Source organism: Cervus canadensis, chromosome 2, assembly GCF_019320065.1.
Source record: "Cervus canadensis isolate Bull #8, Minnesota chromosome 2, ASM1932006v1, whole genome shotgun sequence".
Taxonomy (NCBI): Eukaryota; Metazoa; Chordata; class Mammalia; order Artiodactyla; family Cervidae; genus Cervus; species Cervus canadensis.
In genome coordinates, this window is record NC_057387.1 from 84,096,588 (window position 1) to 84,124,517 (window position 27,930).

At 41.7% G+C, this 27,930-nt stretch overlaps 1 protein-coding gene across 10 annotated transcripts in view; it reads left to right on the forward strand.

Annotated features, from left to right (window-relative positions):
• FGGY (FGGY carbohydrate kinase domain containing) overlaps window positions 1-27,930 on the forward strand; it is a 483,924-nt gene that overhangs the window by 222,509 nt on the left and 233,485 nt on the right. For all 10 annotated transcript variants that reach the window (XM_043461161.1, XM_043461164.1, XM_043461163.1 and 7 more), the window contains one exon: window positions 24,099-24,227. In XM_043461161.1, coding sequence (XP_043317096.1) covers window positions 24,099-24,227 — 129 coding nt within the window. The remainder of the gene's footprint in view (window positions 1-24,098; window positions 24,228-27,930) is intronic.

Genomic DNA, 27,930 nt, shown 5'->3' on the forward strand with positions numbered 1-27,930 from the left:
CATTTATTTTTCTGGAAATTGAAGCTGTCAGGAGTTGCTGTAATATTTTTGAGATTAAATCTTTGTCTGTTGCTTCGTTTGCTATTATTTTTCTCCAATCTGAGGGCTGTCTTTTCACCCTACTTATAGTTTCCTTTGTAGTGCAAAAGCTTTTAAGTTTCATTAGGTCCCATTTGTTTAGTTTTGCTTTTATTTCCAATATTCTGGGAGGTGGGTCATAGAGGATCTTGCTGTGATTTATGTCGGAGACTGTTTTGCCTATGTTCTCCTCTAGGAGTTTTATAGTTTCTGGTCTTACATTTAGATCTTTAATCCCTTTTGAGTTTATTTTTGTGTATGGTGTTAGAAAGTGTTCTAGTTTCATTCTTTTGCAAGTGGTTGACCAGTTTTCCCAGCACCACTTGTTAAAGAGGTTGTCTTTTTTCCATTGTATATCCTTGCCTCCTTTGTCAAAGATAAGGTGTCCATATGTTCGTGGATTTATCTCTGGGCTTTCTATTCTGTTCCATTGATCTATATTTCTGTCTTTGTGCCAGTACCATACTGTCTTGATGACTGTGGCTTTGTAGTAGAGTCTGAAGTCAGGCAGGTTGATTCCTCCAGTTCCATTCTTCTTTCTCAAGATTACTTTGGCTATTCGAGGTTTTTTGTATTTCCATACAAATTGTGAAATTCTTTGGTCTAGTTCTGTGTAAAAACATACCCTTTGTAGCTTGATAGATATGCATTTGACATCTATAGATTGCTTTGGGTAGAACAGCCATTTTGACAATATTGATTCTTCCAATCCATGAACACGGTACGTTTCTCCATCTGTTTGTGTCCTCTTTGATTTCTTTTATCAGTGTTTTATAGTTTTCTATGTATAGGTCTTTTGTTTCTTTAGGTAGATATACTCCTAAGTATTTTATTCTTTTTGTTGCAATGGTGAATGGTATTGTTTCCTTAATTTCTCTTTCTGTTTTTTCATTGTTAGTATATAGGAATGCAAGGGATTTCTGTGTGTTAATTTTATATCGTGCAACTTTACTATATTCATTGATTAGCTCTAGTAATTTTCTGGTAGAGTCTTTAGGGTTTTCTATGTAGAGGATCATGATAGGAAAAGAAGAAGTGAAACTCTCGCTGTTTGCAGATGACAAGACTGATTCTTTTAAGGAAGTCAAAAAGACCAGTTTAGCAGAATGTAGTCAGAGAGGGGATTGGCAAGAGGCAGGGTAAAAGATTTTTTAAATGTGGAGACTCATGAGCCTTGAAGTAAGGCAGACGGAGTTTTCCTCAGGGTGATCAGAGAAAGCCACTAGAGGGTTTTCAGAAGGGGAATGATGTGATGATTTTGCCTTTTAGCATGTGGTTGACTTTCACCAAGTGTCTACCATATAGCAAGTGCTTAGGTAGACACCAGAAATGCAACAATGAGCAGACTCTGTGGCCCACAAGGAAATTATAGTCTACTAAGAAAGAGCAGACAATGCCATGAAAATATAACAGCCTAGCCCACAGTGTACACTTTGAGACTGAAGATGATTTTTAGGAAAAAATTTCCAGGATCAGTATAGAAATCCATCTATAGTTCAGCTTGGCCTTTCCCAAATAAAACACCAAGAGCTTTATTTATTTCCCAAATAAAACACCAAGTGTTTGTTTTAAATAACATCTTCTAACAGATTTTTGAACTCATGGAGAGGGAAATACACCCTGGGAAACACTGAATTAAGGAAAGATGACAATTGAGTTATATGCCAGCTGAGATGGCTACGCTGAGAGGAGAACAAGCACAGTTCAGGGTGTGGAAGAGGTGGGCATTCAGGGTGGCCGTCCAGGAGGAGCTGAGCCTTGAGTTGCTTCCTATGGCGGAAAGAGAAGTTAGCTATGTGAAGGAGCAAGGACACGGATATTCCGTAGAGAAAGAACAGCCTGAGTACAGACATCGAGACCCAAATAGCCACTTCATTATCCTAGGAAAATAGATGAACGGATTTCGAGCAGGACAGGATCCATTTGCTTGTGTCACTCTGTAGTGGGAAGAGTTGTTTTAAAATGGAGGTAGTGGAATGCAGTTTTCCTAACCTGGATTTTAATGTGAACTGCTGATTTCTGCTGTCTAGCAGGCCCCCGTCCTCTGTTGCCCCCATTGGCCTCTCTCACGTCCCCAGTACCCTCTCCTCACCCTTTTTCCCCCTGCCCTGCACACGCCGTGCAGCTCTGTCTTGGGAAGGACAGACGGAAGCTCCTCGCTATGCACTTTTAGCACCTGTGTCAGGTGGCTCAGCCTTCCTGGAAACGTGGGTTTCCTGTGAGTACCTGCAGCTCGGTAGCACCATCCTTTCTGTCTTTACGTTGTTTCCACATCCTCTCATATTGCCTCCCGGTCTGGTGTTCCCTTCCACACCCTTCCACGTTCATTTGCATCTCATTGGTGCAAGGCAACATAATGAGAGGATGTCATATTTCCCACAGGAGAGAGTCTCGCTCACAGCAGGACCCAAGAAAATGGAAAGGTACCTTGCAGATACCCAACAATCTCCCTTCTGTGTGCTCAGCCCCTTCTGTCTGATAGAATAGAGATACTTTACGTGGATTATGCTTTCTTCATTGGTATTAGATGATTGAAAGAAATAGCTTCTGCTTATTTAGTTCTTACAAGGTACCAGACACTGTGCCAAGTGTTGATTACTATCATTTAATTTTCACAACCCTAAGTATGTGCTATTAGTTCTGTTTTGCACATGAGGAGAAAGGGGCTAGGGAGTCATTCGCCCAAGGTCACTCAGCTGATCAGAAGAGAGGCCATTATTTAAACCAAGGGTGCATTTGTGAAGTTCACTCATCCAATACACAGTGTCACTAAATGATTTAATTGTAAACATTTATTTTCTGGGGATTCTGTGCTTACATCTGCTTATGCTTCAGGCTCACTTGGGGAACTTTTAAAAGTAAGGGTTCTCAGGCCCCACTTTAAAACCATTGAGCAAAAGTCAGATGGGGTCCGGGAACTACTGTTTTCGAAGGCCCTCTAGGTGATAATGCAGTTGTTGTTCAGTTGCTCAGTCACGTCTGATTCTTTGCCACCCTATGGACTGCAGCATGCCAGGTTTCACTGTCCTTCACCCATCTCCCGGAGTTTGCTCAAACTCATGTCCATTGAGTCAGTGATACTATCCAGCCATCTCAGCAGTTGTCCTCATCAAGATGGCTTGGAGGGCCATTTGGGCCGCACCCCAGAACTTCTGCTCCAGGAGGTCTGGAGTGCAGCCCAAGAATGTGCCTTTCTAGCAGGTTCCCAATTGCCGTTCATGCTGCCACTGGGGAACCTGCTTTGACAACACCAGTCTGATGCAGCAGGTGAAAAATATGGGAACAGAGCAAAGTGATGAGAACAGGAGAGTTAGCACTTAGAAGGCGAATGCTAATGCAGTTTCCTTTTCTTAAGTCCTTGAGGTTTTAATTGATTCTGACCAAACATTTAAATTCAGAAATAGGAAGGGGGATGTTGAAGTGGGTTTAGAGTCAGACAGCTGGCATCAGTTCCCAGCTTCACCGCTTATGAAGGGTCTGGGCTCCAGTTTCCCCAGCTGAAAAATGGCACTGCTCATAGCTGCCTCCCAGACATTTCATAAAAGAAGTCTCACTCCCCATCTCTTCCCTTTCTACTTACCTTAGGAAAGAATCGTGAAATCCCAAAGGCTTTACTTTTAGTCTTTAGTTCAGGAGGTTTCTTCAGGCTGTGGAAGCGAGCTCTAGTGTGAATTTATTTTGTGAATTAGTTAGGCCTGATATAGTTGGTATCTCTTCTGACATGTTTTCCTGCTCCTTCATTGTCCCTGAGAGCATATGCAAGGTGGAAAAATGGTAGAATCCTGGAGCATCTGTTGGGTAAGCCACTAGCTCATGGCAGAGTGTTGGCTCTGGGGAGAAAGCAATATCAGCCTTCCATTGGAGAGGGAGGCTAGGATTACTAAGCAGAATCTTACTGAGGGAATTTGCAAGCACATTTGGAAGACTCTCATTTTCCCAGAAAGGAAGAGTAGAGCTAATAGCAACACCCAGGCTTTGGGAAACAAAAGGAAACGAGTTTTACAACCAGAACAACTAGATCCTAACTTCAACCCTGCTATTTATTTGAAGTGGAACTCAAACATGTTATAAGTCCATCCTGTATCTTGGTTTCTTCATCTACAGTATGGGGATGACCTTTGCTCCCTCACAGGCTTAATAAGAGACTTTAAATGATATAAGAAGCATAAAGCACATTGTATCATGCTTGGATCACAGTTGGTGCTTAATGCAATGTGGCCCCTTCCATTATTTCCTTCTATATAACTTCATGTCTATGGGGGAAAAAGAGGAAAATAAAATACTTAAGGAAAGTCAGTTAAGTGCCTTGCAGTATGCTAGGCTCTTTTATATTCATCATCTTACTCATTTCTTCATAGCATTCCTTTTGTGTACTATTCTCCCCAGATTATACAACTTAAGCACATAACCTAAATTTTTATAGCTGGTAAATGTTGAAGTGGATTTGAACCCTAGTATGTCTAAATCCAACACCTGTGTTCCTTCCATCATATCTCACTGTTTGCGCAAGGAACCTGAGACAGTGTCCATCTAAGGAAGAAGATGCAGGTGTTTTGGGTGTGACCTTTCTGGCTGGAAAAAGTTTTCATACTTTTGCCTTGTTTTTCTAGTTCCTTAAGGATGTGAGCTGTTGGAGAATATTAGACATTTATTTATGGCTTCTCCTTCTAAGTGAGGGATAGCAGAGGTGCCATTCTTAAACTCCTCAAGTTAGCCATGGTGCCATGTAGATGAGGATTAATTCAGAGATGTTCTCCACAGTATTATTTATAACAAGAATGGTTAGAAATGACAGTGTTGATTTTTATCTGAGTCCTGTGCCCCTGGAAAGCTGGGAAGGTTTACAAATGCCCCCAAGCTTTGTGTTCCAGGAAATGGGTGCTGTAGAGAATTGTCCTTCCTTGTGTGACTTGGATAAGACTCATGGATGGCTCCTTTGTTTATTTCCAACAATGCCAAACACGACCCTCCACATTCCCATTCTTTGCTTTATGAATGATTAGCTGCACTGCATGTCCCCACTGATCATTTAGAACAAAATACAGGTTTAACCATACATTGTGCTTCCTCAGGCCCCTGGCCTTTGGCCCACCCTCAGCCTGAACCAAAATACAGCCCTCCTTAAGAGTCTCGTATTAGGGTTCTCCAGAGGAACAGATGAGTAGGGTGCATGTGGATGAGAGCATGTGCATTTTGTAATGAATTGGTTCATGCAGTTGTAGAGGCTGGCAAATCTCAAGATCTGCAGGGTAAGTTGGCAAAGTGGAGACTCAGGAGAGCTGATGGTGTAGTTCCATCCTGAAGATGGCAGGTTGGAGACTCAGGAAGAGCTGATGTTTCATTTCAAGTCCAAAGGCAGGAAAAAAGCCTATGGCAAGTTGAAAGGTTTTCAAGCAGAAAGGATTCTGTCTTAGTGGGGTTGGAGGTAAGTCAAGTAATGCATCAGCCTTTTTGTTCAATTCAGGTCTTTGACTGATTAGATGAGGCCCACCCACATTAGGGAGGGCAGTCTGCTTTATTCAGTCTGTTGATTTAAATGTTCATCTCATCCAAAAACACCTTCACAGACGTAGCTAGAAAAACATTTCATCAAATATCTGGGCACCCTGTGGCCTAGTCAGGGTAACATGGAAAATAAACTATCATGGGTCCCTCCCCCAAAATAGACTGGCCTCAAGGTAAAACACTCTGATCTACTCTCTAATCACACCACTCTTTCTTACCATTTCCCTACACTTTATTTTTTCTAGCCTTGTTTACTCTATAAAAGACACACAATTTGTGTGCAACTCTTGGGACATTTACAGATTTTATGGTTACAATATTCTCCCTATTGCAGTAAATTTTCCTCTCCTATTGGAAAAGCCCCTTTACCCCCTTACAATAATCCATACTAAGTCTCTCCTAGTGATCACCCACCTAGAGCCAGACATCCTGGAATGAGAAGTCAAATGGGCCTTAGGAAGCATCACAATGAAAAAAGCTACTGGAGGTGATGGCATTCCAGCTGAGCTATTTTACATCCTAAAAGATGATGCTGTGAAAGTGCTGCACTCAATATGCCAGAAAATTTGGAAAACTAAGCAGTGGCCACGGACTGGAAAAGGTCAGTTTTCATCCCAATCCCAAAGAAAGGCATTGCCAAAGAATGTTCAAACTACTGCCCAATGGCACTCATCTCACACGCTAGCAAAGTAATACTCAAAATTCTCCAAGTGAGGCTTCAATAGTATATGAACTGAGAACTTCCAGATGTTCAAGCTGGATTTAGAAAAGCCAGAGGAACCAGAGATCAAATTGCCAATATCTGTTGGATCATAGGAAAAGCAAGAGAATTCCAGAAAAACATGTACTTCTGCTTCACTGACTGCACTAAAGTTTTTGACTGTGGATCACAACAAACTGTGGAAAATTCTTCAAGAGATGGGAATGCCAGACCACCTTACCTGCCTCCTGAGAAATCTGTATGCAGATCAAGAAGCAACAGTTAGAACTGGACATGGAGTCAATGTATGACAAAACCCACTACAATATTGTAAAGTAATTAGCCTCCAACTAATAAAAATAAATGAAAAAAATAATAATAATAAAAAAAGAAGAACTGGACATGGAATAACAGACTGGTTCCAAATTAGGAAAGGAGTATGTCAATGCTGTATATTGTCACCCTGCTTATTTAACTTAAATGCAGAGTACATCATGCAAAATGCTGACTGGATGAAGCAGAAGCTGGAATCAAGGTTGCCAGGAGAAATATCAATAACCTCAGATATGCAGATGACACCACGTATGGCAGAAAGCAAAGAGGAACTAAAGAGCCTCTTGATGAAAGTGAAAGACAAGAGTTAAAAAGCTGACTTAAAACTCAGCATTCAAAAAACTATGATCATGGCATCCGGTCCAATCACTTCATGGCAAATAGATGGGAAAACAATGGAAACCGTGAGAGACTTTATTTTCTTGGGCTCCAAAATCATTGCAGATGGTGACTGCAGCCATGAAATTAAAAGATGCTTGCTCCTTGGAAGAAAAGCTATGACCAACCTAAACATCATATTAAAAAGCAGAGACATTACTTTGCCGACATAGTCAAAGCTATGGTTTTTCCAGTAGTCATGTATGGATGTGAGAGTTGGACTGTAAAGAAAACTGAGCACCGAAGAATTGATGCTTTTGAACTGTGTTGTTGGAGAAGCCTCTTGAGAGTTCCTTGGACTGCAAGATCAAACCAGTCAATCCTAAAAGAAATCAGTCCTGAATATTCGTTGATGCTGAAGCTGAAGCTCTAATACTTTGGCCTCCTGATCTGAAGAACTGACTCATCGGAACAGACTCTGATGCTGGGAAGGATTAAAGGCAGGAAGAGAAGGGGACAACAGAGGATGAGCTGATTGGATGGCATCACTGATTCAATGAACATAAGTTTAAGCAAGCTCTAGTAGTTGGTGATGGACAGGGAAGCCTGGCCTGCTGCAGTCCATGGGGTTGCAAAGTCAGACCCAAATGAGTGATTGAACTGAAGTGAAGCCTCTCCTATGTCAATTTAGATCTGTTTTTAATTTGACAGAAACAAACTAAGTTTCTGAAACTAAGGGCTTAGTTAAATAATATGGCACATCCATATTACAGAATGATACATTTTCAAAAAGAATGTACTCACTGATGGGTAAAGAAGTCTGTGACATACTGCTGAGTTAAAAAGGCAAACTATAAAATTGCATGCTTGTAATATCCCTTGTACATGGAAGTAAACATGTATGTATGGTATGTGCATGTGTGTTCGGTTGTGTCTCTTTTCAAGACTGTGGACTTTAGTCTGCCAGCTGTTCTGTTCATGGGATTTCCCAGCCAAGAATACTAGAGTGGGTTGCCATTTCCTCCTCCAACGGATCTTCCCAACCCAGGGATCAAACCTGCATTAGCAGGCAGATTTCTTTACCAGTGAACCACTGGTACCTTAATATGTTGGTAGGGTATTCTCTATGAGTTTCAGGGGTAGTTATCTCTGGGAGAAGGAAATAATGGGAAATTTCTTCTGCTGTCTTTTTGTAGTGTTTGAATTGGCTGTAAGGAATTTGTATTATCTTTGAAAACTAGAGATTAAAAAAAACACAGTTTTTCTACATCTTGTGTTTCTGCATAATAGCTTTGTGATCTTGATTTTTGTTTAAAAAATAGTTGATTCTGGCTATGCAAGCCAGGGCCTGGTAGATTAACCTCATAAACACCTCCCCCTACCCCCCCCCCAATAGATATCCACCCTTGTTCACCTTCCAGAGGCTACACAATCCCAAAACTCTCTGCAAAAGGCAGAATCCTGCAGTTTATCTGTTTCTCCTCCTGACCCAAGGCACGGAAGCCTGTTAGAAATCTGGGCTAGCTCCCTCTGCACCCCGTTCCCCCTCTGGGAATCATCCCTGTGGCCATTGTGAAAGGATGAGATGGCCAGTGACACTTCTGGGCTTTGAGCCAGCCTTCCTTTTGGGCACGGTCTGTTCAGTCTCCCCACTCCTGTGTCCAGAGAATGAGACTTTGAAATAGAGAAATTAGATTTTGTTTTATTTACAAAGCTTAAAGTTGCATCTTCTTATCACTTGAGCATTTCCCCTAAAATCTCCATGAACTTTCCCTTCCCAACATACACACTGGATGAGCCAGTCGGAGACTTAAAGGACATTAAGTTAGAGCATCATGTTTTGAAACTTTTCCTGCTAAATTCCCATGGTGACATGGTTGAAGGCTTCAGGGATTTTACTCTGACATTTGGCTCAATGCCAACCTGGCATATTCCACTCCTGCTTGTGGGTCCTTCAGTGCCAGCATCTTCGCTCACTCAGAATGAGGTCACTGTCTTTGTGGTTAAATAGTGGACACTTTCTGCTCTTCACTTTTTGTTCTACAGCACAGCCTTAGAGCTTGATGCTGGGACAGAGGGAAGGCAAAAGGAGAAAGGGGTGGCAGAGGATGAGATGGTTAGATAGCATCACCAACTCAATGGACATGAATTTGAGCAACCTCTGGGAAGTAGTAGAGGACAAAGGAACCTGGTGCGCTGCAGTCCATGAGGTGGCAAAGAGTCCAACATGACTTAGAGACTGAGCAACAACAGCCTTACAGACCTACAGTTTTCCAGCACCAGATTACCGTCACTCCCCTGTAGAATACCTTCCCATCACAGTTTCTCACCATAGATTAAGTTCGAGATTAGAACCCCTGAACCTCAGCCCCCAGATCTGGATGTCTCATAGATGTCAGAGCTAGGGCATCCGTCACTTTGGGGCATTTTCTCTCTAGTTGAACCAAATCAGATTTATGTATTGATTCCATTTGGGGGGAAAAAAAAGTTCTGGTTTTTGGAAAAAAGTTTAAAAACCACAGCCACATTCTGTTTATTCATATATTTTAAATGTTTCTAAGCTTTGGTAATAAAAGAATCTTAACTTCTTAGAACAACAAATTCAGCCCTTTTTGCCTTTATGTGCAGTGTTTCTCTTTGTAGCTTGGCTATTGAAATAAAATAGCTATTAAACAGCTGTTAAATTGAATTCTTCATAGCAGCCTCTCCTTACCCAGTTGAGTTCACCATACATCCCCCTCTCCTTCTTTATATGTATATTTGTATATCTGTATCTGTGTATTTATATCCCCTTGAAAGATCTCAAAACCCTGAGACCCTGGTCTTTTAATATTGTCTGAGTATTGTTGAGTTTTGCTGTTAAACCTGACCAAAGGGACACGTTGTTGTCTGCTTTCCATATTCTGTCTGGTAAATGGTTGGTTGTCAGGACAACAGCATAGAGGGTGGAGGGTCATTGATAACCACATGAATTCTTTAAACAAATGTGATGAGAGCAAATTCCAGGGTGTGCTTGAGAGCCATAAAAGAAGAGGAAAGGTTTCAGACAGGTCCTTCCTTTTACAGATTTGATACTCTCTTAAACATTAGCTTCAGTTGGAGTTGCTCATACTTTTATTAAAAACCCTGAATCAAGGCACTGCCCTTGTTGGACATTATGCTTGTTCTTCCAGCATTTTAAACAGGGCTTGAACAGCACCCCAACTTGAGCACCTGTACTCTTGACAGAGGCCCCAGGACAGCACTGGGGTTCCCCGTTGTGTCTCCCTAATAGACTGAGTAAATGTCCAACACATATTGTAGAAATGAATGATCTCAAGTCCTCCCAGTGTCCCTTATAAATGGTTTTATGATTTATATCTGCAAAGAAAATCAGAATCCAAAAACTTTAAGTAGCTTTGTCCAAGGCCCTTAAAAGTCTGAAGGTGGGACTGGACACAGAACTAGAACATGATTCATTTCTGACTCCTAAGACCACTCTTTTCATTATAGCATACTGACTCATTTCAAAACTTACTAGCTATAAGGAATAAACATTTTAAAATGACAGAACTCTCCTAAGATACAGTATATGCTTTTCAAAACAGGAGTGGAAAACCTTTTTTCAAGGTAAAATCATTGGGGAATAAAGGAATAATATGTAATTTGCTATTCATTGAAAATAAGCAATTAATTCTGCCCTCCAGGGTGAATTTATGTCTGGCTTATTTGCACATGAAAGTACAAGATTGGCTTCATTTATATGGAACTAAGACATCTGGTTGGGAAGTGAAAAATTTGGTCAATTACCTGAATCATGTTTGGTCTACATGATAGAAAAGCCCCAGATGTCTTCAGATCACCAGATGTTTGATGATGTGTGGTTAATACTGGCCCCACCAACTGACTTCTTCACGTGAGAACTTGCTGTTTGGTTCCCCCATTGTTAGAAGGCTGTTAGCATTCTGTAAACCAGCAATTTGCTAACAGGAGTCAAGACTAGAGACCAACTGTGGCCCCTGGCAAGGTGTTCACTGGTGTGTGATAGGATGAGAAAATAAATTCTATAAAAGGAAATATATTTAATTTTAAGAGAATATCCTTTATTTTGAGGTCATCCCCTTTCTCTTCTTTTCAGAGATAGAATGATAGAGACAAATGATCCAAAGTCTAGGATTTTTTTTAATGAATCCAGGAGACTAAATAAAAAATTGAGAAATCTGTGTCAGTCCCTAGTTTTCTTTATATGATTTTTATTTTTTTACTGAATTATGCAAAGAGAAAGTAAAGCTGGCCAGACCACAGCTCTAATGTCTTCAGCACAGTGACAGCTAAAATATTTTCATATACTTCCTGAATTTGCCTTCCCCTAGCAATAGGGGAAGTCTCCACAGCAGAACTGTATGCCTGGGTTTTAAAATCATTGGTCATCTTAACAATCAAGCGTTTCACTGACAAAATCATAATTTTTCCTTTTGAAGCAAACATTTGGTCCTTAAAATAACTCTGAGGGGAACACCTTCAGGGCTTTTAAAACATTTCACTCTGGAGACATACCATGGGGACATAGCTGTGGGGAGACACTTTTTGTGCTGCAAAACTGAACTCCATTACTGTGAATATTTTAACAGATTTTCACAGTTTCTCTGGTTTGTTCTTATAAACCCCAAAGCATATATCTCCACATGCCCTAACATTGAGGCTCTCTCCTCAGCTTTATAACCTCAGCCAGAATGAACTGAATAACCACTGTGTGCCAGGCAGTACCTATACACCAGCAATACAGAGTCACAATAACCATGATATCTACATTTATCAAATATTTCCCTTGTGGCAGACAGAATCCTAAAGTCCTTTTGTATGTATCACCTTGTTTGAGTCTCACAACCACTTTGGGAGAAAAATATTCAATAGCATGATTGTAGCCTTTTTAAAAATGAGGATATTGCAACAGGGAAATTGAATTACTTGCCCAGGTCCCAAGCCCTGTGATTGGTAAAGCCAGGATCCTCACCCAAGCCTGCCCACCTCCTAACCTGACCTTCTGAGTGCTCTGCTAAACCAAAATAGCTCTGCCCTCAAGGTGGTTAGAATCTAAGATAGGAGAAGGAAGCACAAGGGGGAAAGAAAAAGCTATTATATAGAACAGAATGATGTAATTCCAAGAAACATGCTGTGGGATTGTAGAGGAAAGACTGATTAATTATGATCTACCCAGGAAAGGCTCTTTGGAGGTGGCCTTAGGCTAGGTGAGGGCAAAATAGGGCATCAGCAATTATCTAGAGAATTAGGTCACTGTTGGTGTCAAAGTGGATGATTTCAAGCTAAAAAACTGCACTTTATGCTCTGAATAGTTTAGAATTGGCCACCTGCACTGCTGGAATCCACTGGACTTTTGCCAACTCTCCTGTTCTCCCTGTGACTTAGACCCTGGCTTAAGTGAGCTTCCTGCTGCAGTTAGGATTGGGGGCAGGATGGGAGTATGAAGAAGTGGAGGAAGCCTTCCTCTGGTTGGGAGCCTTAGGGTTCATTCCAGACTCTACTACCACGGAGAGTGACCCCAGGGAACCCACCTTCCTCCCTGATTCAGTGTTTTCTGGTGTAAGAGGAATGTACTAAAGTTGATGGTCCCTAATGGCCATTTGAAGTCCTGAGTCTGTGTCTTTGGAATTTACCTGGGAGAGAAAAGGAAGGAGCTAGATGGATCAGCATGCTGGGATTTCCTGTTCCTGGACACGACCCACTTGGGAGCCTCTTGTCAAATGAAGCTTCCTCCTGTTATATCCATGACAGTCAATATATTCTTGAGATCATCCTCTCTGGCTCTGTATCTCCCAGCTCGGATCTATGTGGTATAGTAGGAAGATCTCCGACTTTGGAATCTGAGAATCCTGGATTGAAACCCAGACCTTGTCCCTCATCAGATAGATGAGTTTCAACAAATTATGTAACCTTTCTGTTGTGTTTATTTCTACAATTGCAGCATAGTGATTCTGGGCTTCCCTGGTGGCTCAGATGGTAAAGAAGTGAAAGGCAAAGATATACCCATCTGGATGCAAGAGTTCCAAAAAATAACAAGGAGAGATAGGAAAGCCTTGGGTGAGCAGTGCAAAGAAATAGAGGGAAACAGTAGAATGGACAAGACTAGAGGGAAACAGTAGAATGGACAAGACTAGAGATCTCGTAAAGAAAATTGGAGATATCAAGGGAACATGTCATGCAAGGATGGGCATGCTAAAGTACAATTATGGAAAGGACCTAACAGAAGCAGAAGAGATTAAGAAGAAGTGGCAAGAATACACAGGAGAACTAGACAAAAAAGATCTTCATGACCTGGATAACCATGATGGTGTGGTCACTCACCTAGAGCCAGATATCCTAGAGTGTGAAGTCAAGTGGGCCTTAGGAAACATCACTGTGAACAAAACTAGTGAAGGTAATGAAATTCCAGCTGAGCTATTTCAAATCCTAAAAGATGATGCTGTTAAAGTGCTGCACTCAATATGCCAGCAGATTTGAGAAAACTCAGCAGTGACCACAGGACTGGAAAAGGTCAGTTTTCATTCCAATCCCAAAGAAAGTTCAAATTACCATACGATTGTGCTCATTTCTCATGCTAGCAAGGTATGCTCAAAATCCTTCAAGCTAGGCTTCAATAGTATATGAACTGAGAACTTCCAGATGTACAAGTTGGATTTAGAAAAGTCAGAGGAACCAGAGATCAAATTGCCAATATTCACTGAATCATAGAGAAAGAAAGGGATTTTCAGAAAAGTATCTACTTCTGCTTTATTGACTACACTAAAGCCTTTGACTGTGTGGATCACAGTAAACTGTGGGAAATTCTTCAGGAGATGGAAATACCAGACCACCTTACCAGTCTTCTAAGAAACCTGTATGCAGGTCAAGAAGCAACAGTTAGAACTGGACATGGAACAACAAACTGGTTCAAAATTTGAGAAAGGAGTATAGTACATCATGCAAAGTGCCAGGCTGGATGAATCACAAGGTGGAATCAAGATTGCCAGGAGAAATGTCAGCAACCTCAGATATGCAGATGATACCACTCAAATGGCAGAAAACGAAGGGGAACTGAAGAGCCTCTTGATGACAGTGAAAGAGGAAGTGAAAAAGCTGGCTTAAAACTTAACATTTAAAAATCTAAGATCATGGCACCTGGTCCTATCACTTCATGGCAGATAGAAGGGAAAAAAAGTGGAAGTAGTGATAGTTTTTTTCTTGGGCTCCAAAATCACAGCAGATGGTGACTGCGGCCATGAAATTAAAAGACATTTCCTCCTTGGAAGGAAAGCTGTGACAAACCTAAACAATGTACTTGGAGTCGCAAAGAGTTGGACATGACTGAGTGACTGAACTGAACTGAAACAATGTATTAAAAAGCAGAGACATCACTTTGCCAGCAAAGGTCTGTACAGTTAAAACCATTGTTTTTCCAGTAGTCATGTACAGATGAGAGTTGGCCCATAAGGAAGGCTAAGTGCTGAAGAATTGATGCTCTCAAATTGTGGTGCTGGAGAATACTCTTGAGAGTCCCTTGGACTGCAAAGAGATCAAACTAGTCAATCCTAAAGGAAATCAACCCTGAATATTCATTGGAAGGACTGATGCCGAAACTCCAATACTTTGGCCACCTGATGTGAAGAGCCAACTCATTGGAAAAGACCCTGATGCTGGGAAAGATTGAGGGCAAAAAGAGAAGGGGGGAAACAGAAAATTAGATGATTGAATAACATCACCAATTCAATGGACATGAATTTGAGCCAACTCCATGAGATAGTGGAGGACAGGGAAGTCTGGCGTGCTGCAGTGCATGGGGTCCCAAAGAGTCAGACATAACTTAGCTACTGAACAACAAACATGATGATTCTAATACTATCCTCATGGGTTTGTTGCTATTAATGAAGTGGATAGCAACTGAGCAATGCCAAGAACAGTAACTGAGAGTCCATAGGTTTTGATAAATAGACATTATTATTAGGATATTTATCTTCCTAAAATATGTCATATATGTCACTTCTTGGCTCATTGACCTGCAGTGGCAGTTGCTTGTTAGAACAAGTCCAAACTCCTTGGCCTAGTGTCCATCCTGCCTTCCTCAGGACCATTTAGCTTTAAGACCTGGGACTTTAAACTTGTAACTTGACCACCATTCACTTCTTGAATCTGGCTTGACCAGGCAAGGAGAGTTTGAGAGCCTCTGTTTCATTCAGGATGATATCCACAATGACTTGTCACCATGGCATCACCGTACCTAGTGAGAGCCTTGGACCTGCTGGTCAATCATTTTCTAGGCACATGCATACATCTTAATACATTACATTGTGCCTGAGTTAGATGAGAGTGTATTACTTGTGGGATTATATAATGAAACATGTTCCTTGTCTCAGTAGCATTCAAGAATTAACCTTCAATCCAGTCTCTGCTCTTGACTGTCCCAACTACTGATATTCAGCCTTGTGTGTGTGTATAATCTTTCTAAGTTAGTTTATTGCAACTTTATGTTCTTTCTAAAAGGAATGTATAAATTCAGTTGAATGAACATTACTGAGGATGTGTGTTCTAGAAAACACTGCTGGGTGCTGCGGGGAGGGGAAATGAATGCAGAGATAAATACAGTTATCTCTGAGCTGTTCTCTAATAGGAGAGAATAAAAGAAAAACAGGGAAAAACCAAAGCATAACATAAGGGTTATTCAAAGCTTGATTTAAAATATATTGTGTGTTTATTGAGTAAATACCTCCTGTGGATCAGAATAGAATGGTAGGGATACAGCAATATAAAAAAGAGAGTCCAAATCACAGAAGAGCTTACAGGATTGGAATAGTTACAATTATAACTCAGAAGAGGTATTGGTTGGGAATAGTGTCTATGAGGGCAGAGACCCTCATCTCTCTTGTTCCTTAATGCATTTTTATCATGACAGCAGTGCTTGCCACATAGTAGGTATTCCGTAAACATTTCTTTAATGATCAATGAATGATGAGGCTATCATCAGAAAATTATTAAATCAGTAATTTAAAATACAGTTTAATTCCTAGTTGGAACAAGGTTATTTTTAGCAGGGAAATGAACAACTTCTTGTTTCAGAAGATGTCTTTCAACAGGTGGCAGGACATGTCACGTTTGAGGTTTTCATTACTTACTCTGAGTGAAGAGTTGTAGGCATGTGTACTTCCCATTCAGGAGCAAGAATTACTGGAAAGTTTTTCAGTGAGTCTTGTATCAGTTTTGGTTCCAGGTCTAGAAAGCCCCCTATACCAACCTGCCCAGGTGAGATCTCTGTAGGAGAATTTTCGTGCTAGGTATGGCTGAAGCCCCTGATTCTGTCAGTTTTTTTAAAAAAAGTATCAATAGCCAATCTACTGGCAGCCTTAAGCATATAATGGTATTATGTTTTGATAACTTGAGGCCTCATGGTTCACATAACTTTGGAGCTCTACCAGAATTACAAATCTTTGAAACTCTCCCAGCTCATAGTTTGCCCGTGTGAAACAATAAAGTCACAGAAACCACCACACTCTTTTGAAGTAATTCCCAGCCTGTTGTTGGAGAGTTGCATGTTCGTGTGTTTTGTTCTCTCATCTCAAAACCAGATTGAAAGCGGATTCAATCTGAAAGTCCTCAGAGACCCACTCTGCAGGCAGGGCAGGATGTCACTTAGCACTGTCCTGGTTGATCCGGTTGGCCTGTTGACCTTGGCAAAAATGAGCAGGGACCAGGGATCCAGTGCCAAGCACAGAGGAACCAGGGTCACATACCACCCACGCCCAAACCTCTCTCTGACATTTCCACGGGCTTTGAGCCAGCTCTCCCCTTGGGTTTCATCTCATGTTTGTAGGAATACAAAGGAACACTGAACCTTCCAGTTAATATGACACCCCGCCCCCACCTCCCCCTTCCTGGAGAGGATAACAGTTCTGTTGACCATTATAATGCATTTTCTGTCTCCCAGCAATCCACACAGTCATTAATTTCTGCTGCTGACGTCAGGAAAGAGGATTATGTGTGTGTCTGAAACTGTTCCCAAAGTGCTCATTAGTCATAGATAATTGAAAAACTGGTAGGGGAAGATTTGGTATAATAGTAGCCCCTGCCTATGCAGAGAGACTGTAACCACCAGCTAATTGTAGGCCCCAGTTTGTGACCCTCAAACCGACTCTGCCCATCAGAATGGGAATCAGTGGACAGAGGGGCCCAAGAGCCCTCAAAGCGATTGCTTTTTTACACCCCAAGGTGAGGGTGTGTTCACAGGAAAAAAGCCAACCAGATCAAAAAAGTAAGTAAAATGGACTAGGGTTTCTCCCCTGCCTTCAGGCTGAGGAGAACTATTTGAAAAAAGTCTGTAGAATTCTCCTTATTTTAATCTTGCTTTTATTTTAACTTAACCAGTTTGCTTTGATCACAGAAGAAGTTCAAGGCCAGGTACAAATGAAGCAGAAGTGGCAGAGACAAGGGCCCACCCTGGATCCCAGTCCCCACTGGAACAATATTCTATGCTTTTTGCCTAGGACTTTCCTGGAAGTGTATGTGCTTATATTTCTGTATCCTTTAACAGAATTCACAAGTGGGAGAATACTCCGAATACTACTCTGCATCTTTCCATTTTCACTTAATTTATCTTGGACTCCCTTCCAAATCCACACCTTAATTCTTCCTCATTCATGTTAATGGTTATGAAGGATGCTGCTGAATGCATGTGCCCTAATTGACTCACCCTGCACAGATTTAAGGGGGAAACACCTTCAAAAATATTACACAAGATGCACATGTTCCAGGTAGAATAATTAGAAAGTATGGGTTAGTAAAAAGAAAAAAAGTCATAATTTCTCTATCCAGAGAAAACCTGTTCTCTGTATCTTTCCCCTAGGAATGTATTTCTACAAGTAAGTCCATCTATATCTTTGTTGATGTCCTTAACAAGAATTCATCTCTACATAATGTTTCCCAGCCTGAAGTTCCTTTTCTAGCATTTCTCATTGCAGATTTATCTTCTTAAGTAGTAAATATAAGAGTTCAAAGTCACTGGTCATCAGGCCACGTGGCTTTAGTTAGCCCCACCTGAGGTCCCCCACTGCCTTTCTTGTCCAGGCTGCCACCATTCTCTCCTCCCTGGTGCCCTTTTTGGCAACATAAGAAAGCCTGAAATACCCTGTGTGCCCCTCAAGGCTCCCTCCAGTGAACTCGCTTTTCGCTCTAATGGCCTCCATCTCCCCAAGCACTGAAACCGGCAATCTGCCACCTGTCTTTCAAAACCAGGCTCAAATGTCACCTTCATCTTGATTTCCTGTTCTCCCCCAGGCCATCCTCACTGTCCCTCCTCGGTGCTCTGAGACCAACATGCACATTCTGCCTTGAGAGCATTTTCTCTATGGTCTGGAGAGCCTTGGTTTGCACAGACTACTGTGTGAGCCTTCTGAGGTCAGAAACTCCTCATTGAGTCTATCACTCATTCCCCAGCACCTAAATCTAGGCACAGGACGATCGAAAATATCTGGGGCCATCCTCATTACCATTGTTCTTGAAATGTCTGCTAAAATGCTTGAATAAACAGTTGAGAGAAGAAGGGAAAAGACTGCAAGTTCTGGGGCTGTGAAGTTCTCATTAAGTCTGGGAAAGCCGATACTGTGATTAATTGAATTTTATGGTGAAAGAAGAGCGAAAGGAAGATTATTTCCGGAAAACTTGTCGAGACACACTAAAGCCTACTCTGACAGATTCTCTGGTCCCCAGTGCACCTCTGGCTGATAAAGGGTGATTTCCTGGGATGCCTTCTTAGAGGTCCCCACCTGTTTCTATCATCCCATCTTATACCAAGCTGTTTCCCTTTGGGCTCTAGCTAAACAAGGCTTATTCCTGCTTGGGGTCCAGGGAAATGATTTCTGAAGGCTGTGGTTCCAGTTCATAAGAAGATGTTAATCTTTGTGCATATTTATTTTTGTTCTTAGACCACGGGATTGAGGAGAAAGCCTGGCTCACTGTGTTAGTTCAGGTTCTTTGGAAGCAGATGCTGAGATAGATTTGGGGGTATAAGATGGTTATTAGGGGTTGCCATCTGTGAAAGAAAAGGGATTGTAGTAGAATTGGGCAGAGGGTGAATTCAAATGTGATGAAGTCCAATGAGACCTTGGCTCACCAGGCAGAGTATTGTGTTCTGGAGTGAGTGGTGCACATCAGAGCCCTCTGTTCCCATTCTGTTGAGTCTCCAGTTGCAGCCATACTTGGAAAGTCATCATCTTATCTGATGACCTTGAGGAACTGGCAATTGGAGGCTGTCTGCTGACCTGACCGCCCACTGGACAGCATGTCCATCCTTAACGGGAATCCAAGTGGTGGTGGCTCCCTATCTACCAGACCTCCCACCATTTCTCACTCCACAAAATCTCTCATATCTGCCTCTGTTTCTGCATCTCACTTGCCAGTAACCTTAATAAATGCCCTTCTCTATCCTCTGGTTACTGAGAGAGCTTCACTACTGTTTTTCCTTACATCATTCTGTTCACTGCCAGAGAGATCTTTAAAAAGATGCAAATTCATGTCTCTGAGTCTGGGTGGTTGTTTTTCAGTCACTGAGTCACATTCAACTCTTTGCGACCCCATGGATTGCAGCATGCCTGGCTTCCCTGTGCACTATCTCCTGGAGTTTGCTTAAACTCATATCCATTGAGTTGGTGATGCCGTCCACCCATCTCATCCTTTGTCGCCCCTTTCTCTTCCTGCCCTCAACCTTTTGCAGCATCAGGGTCTTTTCCAATGAGTTGGCTCTTCACATCACGTGGCCAAAGTATTGGAGCTTCAGCTTGGAGTCTGGGTACTGTGTTCAGTATCTTGTTGTTGTTGTTGTTCAGTTGCTCAATCATGTCTGTTTCTTTGCAACCCCACAGACTGCAGCACGCCAGGCTTCCCTATCACCAACTCGTGGAGCTTGTTCAAACTCATGTCCATTGAGTTGGTGATGTCATCCAACCATCTCATCCTCTGTCATCCCCTTCTCCTCCTGCCTTCAATCTTTCCCAGCATCAGGATCTTTACCAGTGAGTTGGCTCTTCACATCAGGTGGCCAAAGTGTTGGAGCTTCAACATCAGTCCTTCCAATGAAAATTCAGGACTGATTTCGTTTAGGATTGACCGGTTGGATCTCCTTGCAGTCCAAGGGACTCTCAAGAGTCTTCTCCAACACCACAGTTCAAAAGCATCAATTTTTAGGCACTTAGCCTTCTTTATGACCCAATTCTCAAATCCATACATGACTACTGGAAAAACCATAGCTTTGACTAGACGGACCTTTGTTAGCAAAGTAATGTCTCTGCTTTTTAATACACTGTCTAGGGTTGTCATAGCTTTTCTTCCAAGGAGCAAGGATCTTTTCATTTTTGTGGCTGCAGTCACCATCTGCAGTGATTTTGGAGCCCCCCAAAATAAAGTATGTCACTGTTTCCATTGTTTCCCCATCTATTTCCATGAAGTGATGGGACCAGATGCCATGATTTTAGTTTTCTGAATGTTGAGTTTTAAGCCAGCTTTTTCACTCTCCTCTTTCACTTTCATCAAGAGGCTCTTTAGTTCCTCTTTGCTTTCTGCCATAAGGGTGGTGTCATCTGCATATCTGAGGTTGTTGATATTTCTCCCTTCAGTGTTGATTCCAGCTTTTGCTTCATCCAGCCCATCATTTCACATGATGTACTCTGCAGATAAGATAAATAAGCAGGGTGGCAATATACAGCCTTGACGTACTCCTTTCCCAATTTTGAACCAGTCCGTTGTCCCATGTCTGGTTCTAACTGTTCTGTTTTTGACCTGCATACAGGTTTTGCAATATCTTGTAATAAACTATAATGAAAAAGAGTGGAAAAAAACATATATATACATATGTATTTAACCAAATCACTTTGCTGTATACCTGAAACTGACACAATCTTGTAAAACACTTATGCTTCACACACGCATGCAAAAGCGAACATTAATTCACCTCACTCCCAGGCTTAATGCTCTTTCAGAAACTTACGGCGATCTTTGTGATATATTGAGACACCTTCATCTGGATGTCCGTATGTACCTCTCCAACCTTATCAGCCTCCTCCACCCACTGCTAGGGCCCCCCAGCTTCTATACCAGCTTACTCAGCCCTGTTGGTGGTCTCCTCTCTTTCTTGGCCTTTGCTCAAAATGCTGCCTCTACTGGGAAGTCTACTTATACTCCTCCAGCATGTCATTTGAATCCAGACCTTTTGACTGCAAGCCCGGGGCTCCCTCTGCATCTCATCAGCCGACGTTCCTTCCTAAATTACTTCCAAAAGGCTTGGAAGTGTACCCCACCCAGCTAACCCTTTTTCTTTTCTGAACCTTTTTTTTTTTTCATTGAAAATTACAGGCTTTGTGTTTGTGGGGGTTGGGGATGAATAGAAGTTCCCATTTTGACCTTCCTAGGAAAATTCACCCTTTAAAAAGAAATCTGAATATAGAGCACATGATTTCTACATGGACCACTTTTTAAACACATGTAATGTTTGTCCTACAAATACTTCTCTTGATCCCTTCCTTCACTTAGAAGCTGCACTGAAATGTAAAGAACAGGAGCACAGGGTTGGTATCCATCAGATTGGAATACATGCCCGTGTTCTAGCACTGTAAGTCGTGTGATTGTGGTAAATTTACTTTCCATTCATAAAGTTGATTTTCCCCATTTGTCTGTGCAATGGGGACAAGTTAGAATAGTACCCACATAGGGAATGTTCCCACAGGAACATAGGGTTTCTGTGACAATGAAGTGAGAGAATGTGTGGTGTATCCTTAGGATGGTCCCCAGCATAGAAGTGCTCAGTGAATGGGAATGTTGTTTGGTATGTGCTGGATACTAGACACAGTGACATGATGGAGACAGTGTCCAGAGCCAGACTGTCCACAGTCAAGGGTGTTGCTTTCCTCCAGGTTTCTGCTGGCTGTGCATTCAAAGCAGAGTAGAGATTCTCTGGGCCCCCCAACCCATCATTTGAGTATCTGGGCCTTATCCTCTGGTCCAGTGCTGTCTGATAGAAATATAATATGAGCCACATGTGAAATCAAAAATTTACGTGTAATTTTTAAAAAAATAAATATTTATTTATTATTATTATTATTTTTTTTACTTTTGGCTGTGCTGTGTCTTCGTTGTCGTGTGGCCTTTTCTCTAGTTGTGGCGAGTTGGGGCTGCTCTCTAGCTGTGGTGCATGGGCTTCCCATTGCAGTGACTTCTCCTGTTGAAGAACATAGGCTCTAGGGCGTGAGGGCCTTAGTAGTTGTGACACGTGAGCTTAGCAGCTGCAGCTCGCAGACTCTAGAGTGCAGGCTCAATAGTTGTGGCACCCGGACCTAGCTGCTCCGAGGCATATGGGATCCTCCTGATCAGGGATGGAACCCATGTCCCCTGCATTGGCAGGTGGATTCTTTACCACTGGGCCCCTAGGGAAGCCCTGAAATTTAACGTTTTCCAGTAGCACTTTAAAGTAAAAAGACATAGGTGAGATTAATTATAATAAGTTTTATTTTACCTACCATATCCAAAACATCATTTTAATATATAATTGATCTAAACATTAATGAGATATTTTACATTCATGTCCTCATACAAAATCTTTGCCATCTGATGTGTATTTTCTACTTAGTTCCTCTCAATTCAGACTCTAAATTTTCACTGTGAATACTTGACTTAGATTCCTTGAATTAATGTTGAAAAATCGATTTGTGGTAGTTGTTCCAAAGGTACTTAAAAGTTTTTCAGTAATTGAATTGAGTATCAGTTTTGAAATTGAAATGGAAATTAATTCAGATAAAATTAATTTAGCACCTTAGTTACTCCAGCCACATTTCAGATGTTCCACCCACATACGCCTAGTGACTCCCATACTGGACAGTGAAGCTGTGGAAGCCATGCAGTGGGTTCAGTCTTCTCCTGTTTTCTTTTCTTAGCTAAACTTTTTCCAAATTGGAGAAAATTTGAAAAATGGATACAAACTGGTATTGTAGAGGTGCTCTGTTTTTGGTTACAGGACATTGGTGAGCCGTTCACCCTCTGCCTCCTTCTAATTCCCACTCTCTCCTCTATCCCCAGGAGTCCTGAAGTGCCTCTGTTCATCCCTGGAACTCCATGAAACAATTAACAAGTGGTGGGAATCTTAGCACTGAGCAAATGGCACCCATTCAGAATCTTAGAGCCTTAAGGTTCAGAAAGATCTTAGCATATATAGAGGTTCTGCTCTGTACCCTCCTTATTTTACAGAAATAGTTACTATAAATTCTTTGGCTGAACAGGGCTGGTGGGAGGCGGGGGCCACCCAGCCTCTGCTAAACACCTGGGAGCAGATGGATCACTTCATTCTCCTGATTGCGTGGTTGTCTGTGTCCTGATCTCTTCTCCCTAACTAGGTTGGGGGCAAGGACTGCCTTTTACAGTGCTGTGGCGCCCACACAAAGCAAGACAATCAATAAATTCTTAACTGAAGGCCTGGCTGACTGCAGGAATTCAAGGTCACTTGAAATATCAGGGTCAGTGCATTGCACAACTCCAAAGAACACCATTCAAATTGTATTCTGTGATTGTGCAAGTAGCAGCCTTGTGAAGTCTGCAAGGTTTAAGCTGGGCTCTCATTCCTAACTGAGATGAACTTCTATGAAATTCTTTATTGGAACAAAATAATTCCCTTATTTATCTTCTGACAGGAAGCAACTACATAAGCAAATTTTCTTAACTTCTTGGGAATATATGTTAATCAGGGAGTATGTATGGATGTGGGAGTTATGTGTGTTTGCGTGTATAACATATGCTGGTACGGCTGCTATGTTAGGAAGCATGTTTGGAACAGTTTGAACATTTCAACCTTGTCTTCAAGAGGCCACTGTATTTGTATCTTTTGAAATTTCCCATGAATGGAATCTTTCTCTGATTTGAAAGATGCCTTAGAGCTCTTGGCTTTGTTAAGCACTCTAGAGCATGACCTATGGGAAGCAAGCTCATACACCTAAGTCGCCAAATGAGCACAAGGACTCTCTGTAACTGCATGGTTTCTATCTTCATGAAGTTGAGAAAAGGCAGAGGAGAGGGGAGGGGCCAAGAGGTTCTCTTAAGAAAACTCTCTATTTGCTTTTGTGTTTCTCAAACTGACAGGTGTTTATTTTTCCTCCTGTCTACCCAGGAAACCAAGTGCTGCCTCCTGGAGCTTCTCTTGGAAGTGGGCTCACACCAGAGGCAGCAAAGGACCTTGGCCTTCCTCCTGGAATTGCGGTGGCAGCCTCACTAATTGATGCTCATGCAGGAGGACTAGGTAATCTCTTTCTCCATGTCACCACCAGCACTAAGTCCAGTCACTCTCTAGGACCGAAGACACTGCTTTTCTATTTTTAAAGCCAAGATTGAGAGCTAGTGATTCAAGTTAGAGAAAAAGCCTTTTTACAGTTAGGTATATGTGTAGAGTTATAGAACTTTTCATCAACTGTAGAATTCATTTGTAATTTTATCAGTTTACCCATACAAACTAATAGAAAAATGATATAAATAAATACCCGGATGGCTGTTTGGTTTACTGAAAACTTGATAGAGATATGTTAACTTCCAACTAACATCTATGACAAAGGTGTACTTACCTGTACTACTTTTTTCTACCCATACTCCAAAGCCCTTGCAAGTCTAATTTTATTTTCATAATATATTTGGCTTATATCCTATGTCCAGTGACTTGGGTATATTCCTGATTTCATCTTTTAAATAAATCTACAACCTGGCATTCTTGTATTCATTTATTCATTCATCAAAGAACCATCAAACATTTGGTATGTCCCAAGCATGGTGCTAGGGAACAGTGAATTTTTTTAAAAAAACACAAGGTTTCATCCTTCAGTGGAAGGCAGACAGTGAGGCAGAGTTTACCCTAAAGTGTGATGACTCTTTCCACTTCTTCATTCTCATTGCAGTTTTTTTTTTTTTGGTGGGGAGGTGGATTTTTCATATTCTCAATATTTCTTACTTCAACTGTAGACAAATTTGTTTTTTCCCCTAGCCTTTCTTTCTAACAGTGTTCCTTTTTAAATTATGCTTCAAACTTCTTGAGATCAATTTAGGAAATCATGACCATTAGATCTTCAGAACAGAATGGACTGACCAGAGGAGCACTTTTTTGTAGAACATATGTTTCCACTGTAATTTTATATATCTGCATGTGTATACTGCTCCATAATGAAAGTGAACTTCTTACTATGGATTACCATCAAAAAACTTTGAAAAATATTTTAGTCAATACTTCATATTACAGTCAAAAGTTATCTATCAAATGCTTACATCAAACTGTACTCTCAGACCTCTGTCTTTGCATTTCTATTTCCATGTCTTTGCTCATGTATTTCTCTGCCTGGGGATAACTCGTCCTCCACTTTGCCACTAGCTAACTTCTACTCTAAGTTGAAGACCATCTTAGATGCTCTATCCTCTGTGTAGCCTTCCATGGGTGACTCTTCCATTTATACCTAAATTCTCTAAGCTGTCTTTCTTCCATCACTTTTACCTACCCCTATGGAAGAAATCATTGTTTTGTAATTGCTATTTTATCTGCTACTCTTTCCCACTAGACTGTAAACTCCTTGAAGGCATGGGCATTGTATTATTCATCCTGTATAACCTATGCTCAGCTCTATTTCTGGTTCTCACAGGCGCTTGACAGACTGATTAAATGAATATAGTCCTATTAAGTCAAGAATAAGACAACATGGTCCTAAGCTGTAGAGTGAAAGTTAATGTTTCCTTACACAGAAGATTATTAAGCAGTGTCTAGTCTTCCACATGGTCTCTGGAGTTTCAGAGCAGAAGAGGTATCTACAAACATGCCTGTTTTATTTATCTTTATGTGTTCAGAATTTAACACAGTGCCTGAGAAATAGTAACAAGTATGTGCATTGGAAAATATTGATTATAGGTGAGGGTGTTTCCTTCCCTTTTTAATATGGACAGTGTGTGCTTTTGATTGGATGATTTTGGTTTCTAAGAACAGGCACAAAGAGAACTTGTGGTCTAGACAGACATGGAGTGTTCCTATATCCTGGTAATCCTGACCTCTCATGTCCTGCTTGAGGCAAGGGAAGCCTCCTCCATCAAGCATTTTCAGTTATCCTGGGGCAACAGTCTCAGTCATCCTCCCGCACCCAGGAGACAAGCACTTGACCTGGACCACCACATGCTGAAAGAAAGAGGGCTACATCTGGGAACATTCAGAACTCTGGTTCCCTTGTCAGTTTCCTAGACCTCCCTAAGGAACAGACCCAGACATGCCTTCTCACTTCTGCCCAGGGCTCACTGTCCCCTCTAGGAGAGGAGGCTGTGCCCTGTGTGCCACCTAGTACTTGAAGACACTCGAAGAGTGTTAAGTTGACCTGCATGGAGAGGATTCTGGGCTGTGAAATGAGCACCCCCACGTTTTCCCAAACCAGAGATGGTCAGTGGCAGAAATTTTACCCTTAGAAGCTTTCCGTTCGGTTGCTCAGTCATGTCTGACTTTGCGACCCCATGGACTGCAGCATACCAGGCCACCCTGTCCATCACCAACTCCCGGAGCTTACTCAAACTCCTCTCCATCAAGTCAGTGGTGCCATCCAGCCATCTCATCCTCTGTTGTCCCCTTGCCCTCCCGCCTTCAATCTTTCCCAGCATCAGGGTCTTTTCAGATGAGTCAGCTGTTCACATCAGGTGGCCAGAGTGTTGGAGTTTCAGTGTCAGCATCAGTCCTTCCAAAGAATATTCAGGACTGATTTCCTTTAGGATGGACTGGTTGGATCTCCTTGCAGTCCAAGGGACTCTCAAGAGTCTTCTCCAACACCACAGTTCAAAAGCATCAGTTCTTCAGGGCTTAGCTTTCTTTATAGTCCAGCTATCACATCTCACATCCATACTACTGGAAAAACCATAGCTTTGACTAGACAGACCTTTGTTGGCAAAGTAATGTCTCTGCTTTTTAATGTGCTGTCTAGGTTAGTCATAGCTTTTCATCCAGGGAGCAAGCATCTTTTAATTTCATGGCTGCAGTCACTACCTACAGTGATTTTGGAGCCCAAGAAAATAAAGTCTGTCACTGTTTCCATTGTTTCCCCATCTATTTCCCATGAAGTGATGGGACCGAATGCCATGATCTTAGTTTTCTGAATGTTGAGCTTTAAGCAACGTTTTCACTCTCCTCTTTCACTTTCATCAAGAGGCTGTTTAGTTCTTCTTCGCTTTCTGCCATATGGGTGGTGTCATCTGCATATCTGAGGTTATTGATATTTCTCCCTGCAGTCTTGATTCCAGCTTGTGCTTCATCCAGCCCAGAGTTTCTCATGATGTACTCTGCATATAAGTTAAATAAGCAGAGTGACAATATACAGCCTTGATGTACTCCTTTCCCAATTTGGAACCAGTCTGTTGTTCCATGTCCAGTTCTGACTGTTGCTTTTTACCTATGTACAGATTTCTCAGGAGGCAGGTAAGGTGGTTTGGTATTCCCATCTCTCAGATTTTTCCACAGTTTGTTGTGATCCACAGTCAAAGGCTTTGGCATAGTCAGTAAAGCAGAAGTATATGTTTTTCTGGAACTCTCTTGCTTTTTCAATGATCCAATGGATGTTGGCAATTTGTTCTCTGGTTCTTCTGGCTTTTCTAAAACCAGTTTGAACATCTGGAAGTTCATGGTTCATGTACTGTTGAAGCCTACTTTGCTAGCATGTGAGATGAGTGCAACTGTGTGGTAATTGGACCATTCTTTGGCATTGCCTTTCTTTGAGATTGGAATGAAAACTGACCTTTTCCAGTCCTGTGGCCACTGCTGAGGCAGTGAAGTGAAGTGAAGTCACACAGTTGTGTCCGACTCTTTGCAACCCCATGAACTGTAGCCTACCAAGCTCCTCTGTCCATGGGATTTTCCAGGTAAGAATACTGGAATGGGTTGCCATTTCCTACTCCAGGGGATATTCCCAACCCAGGGATCGTACCCAGGTCTCCCACATTGT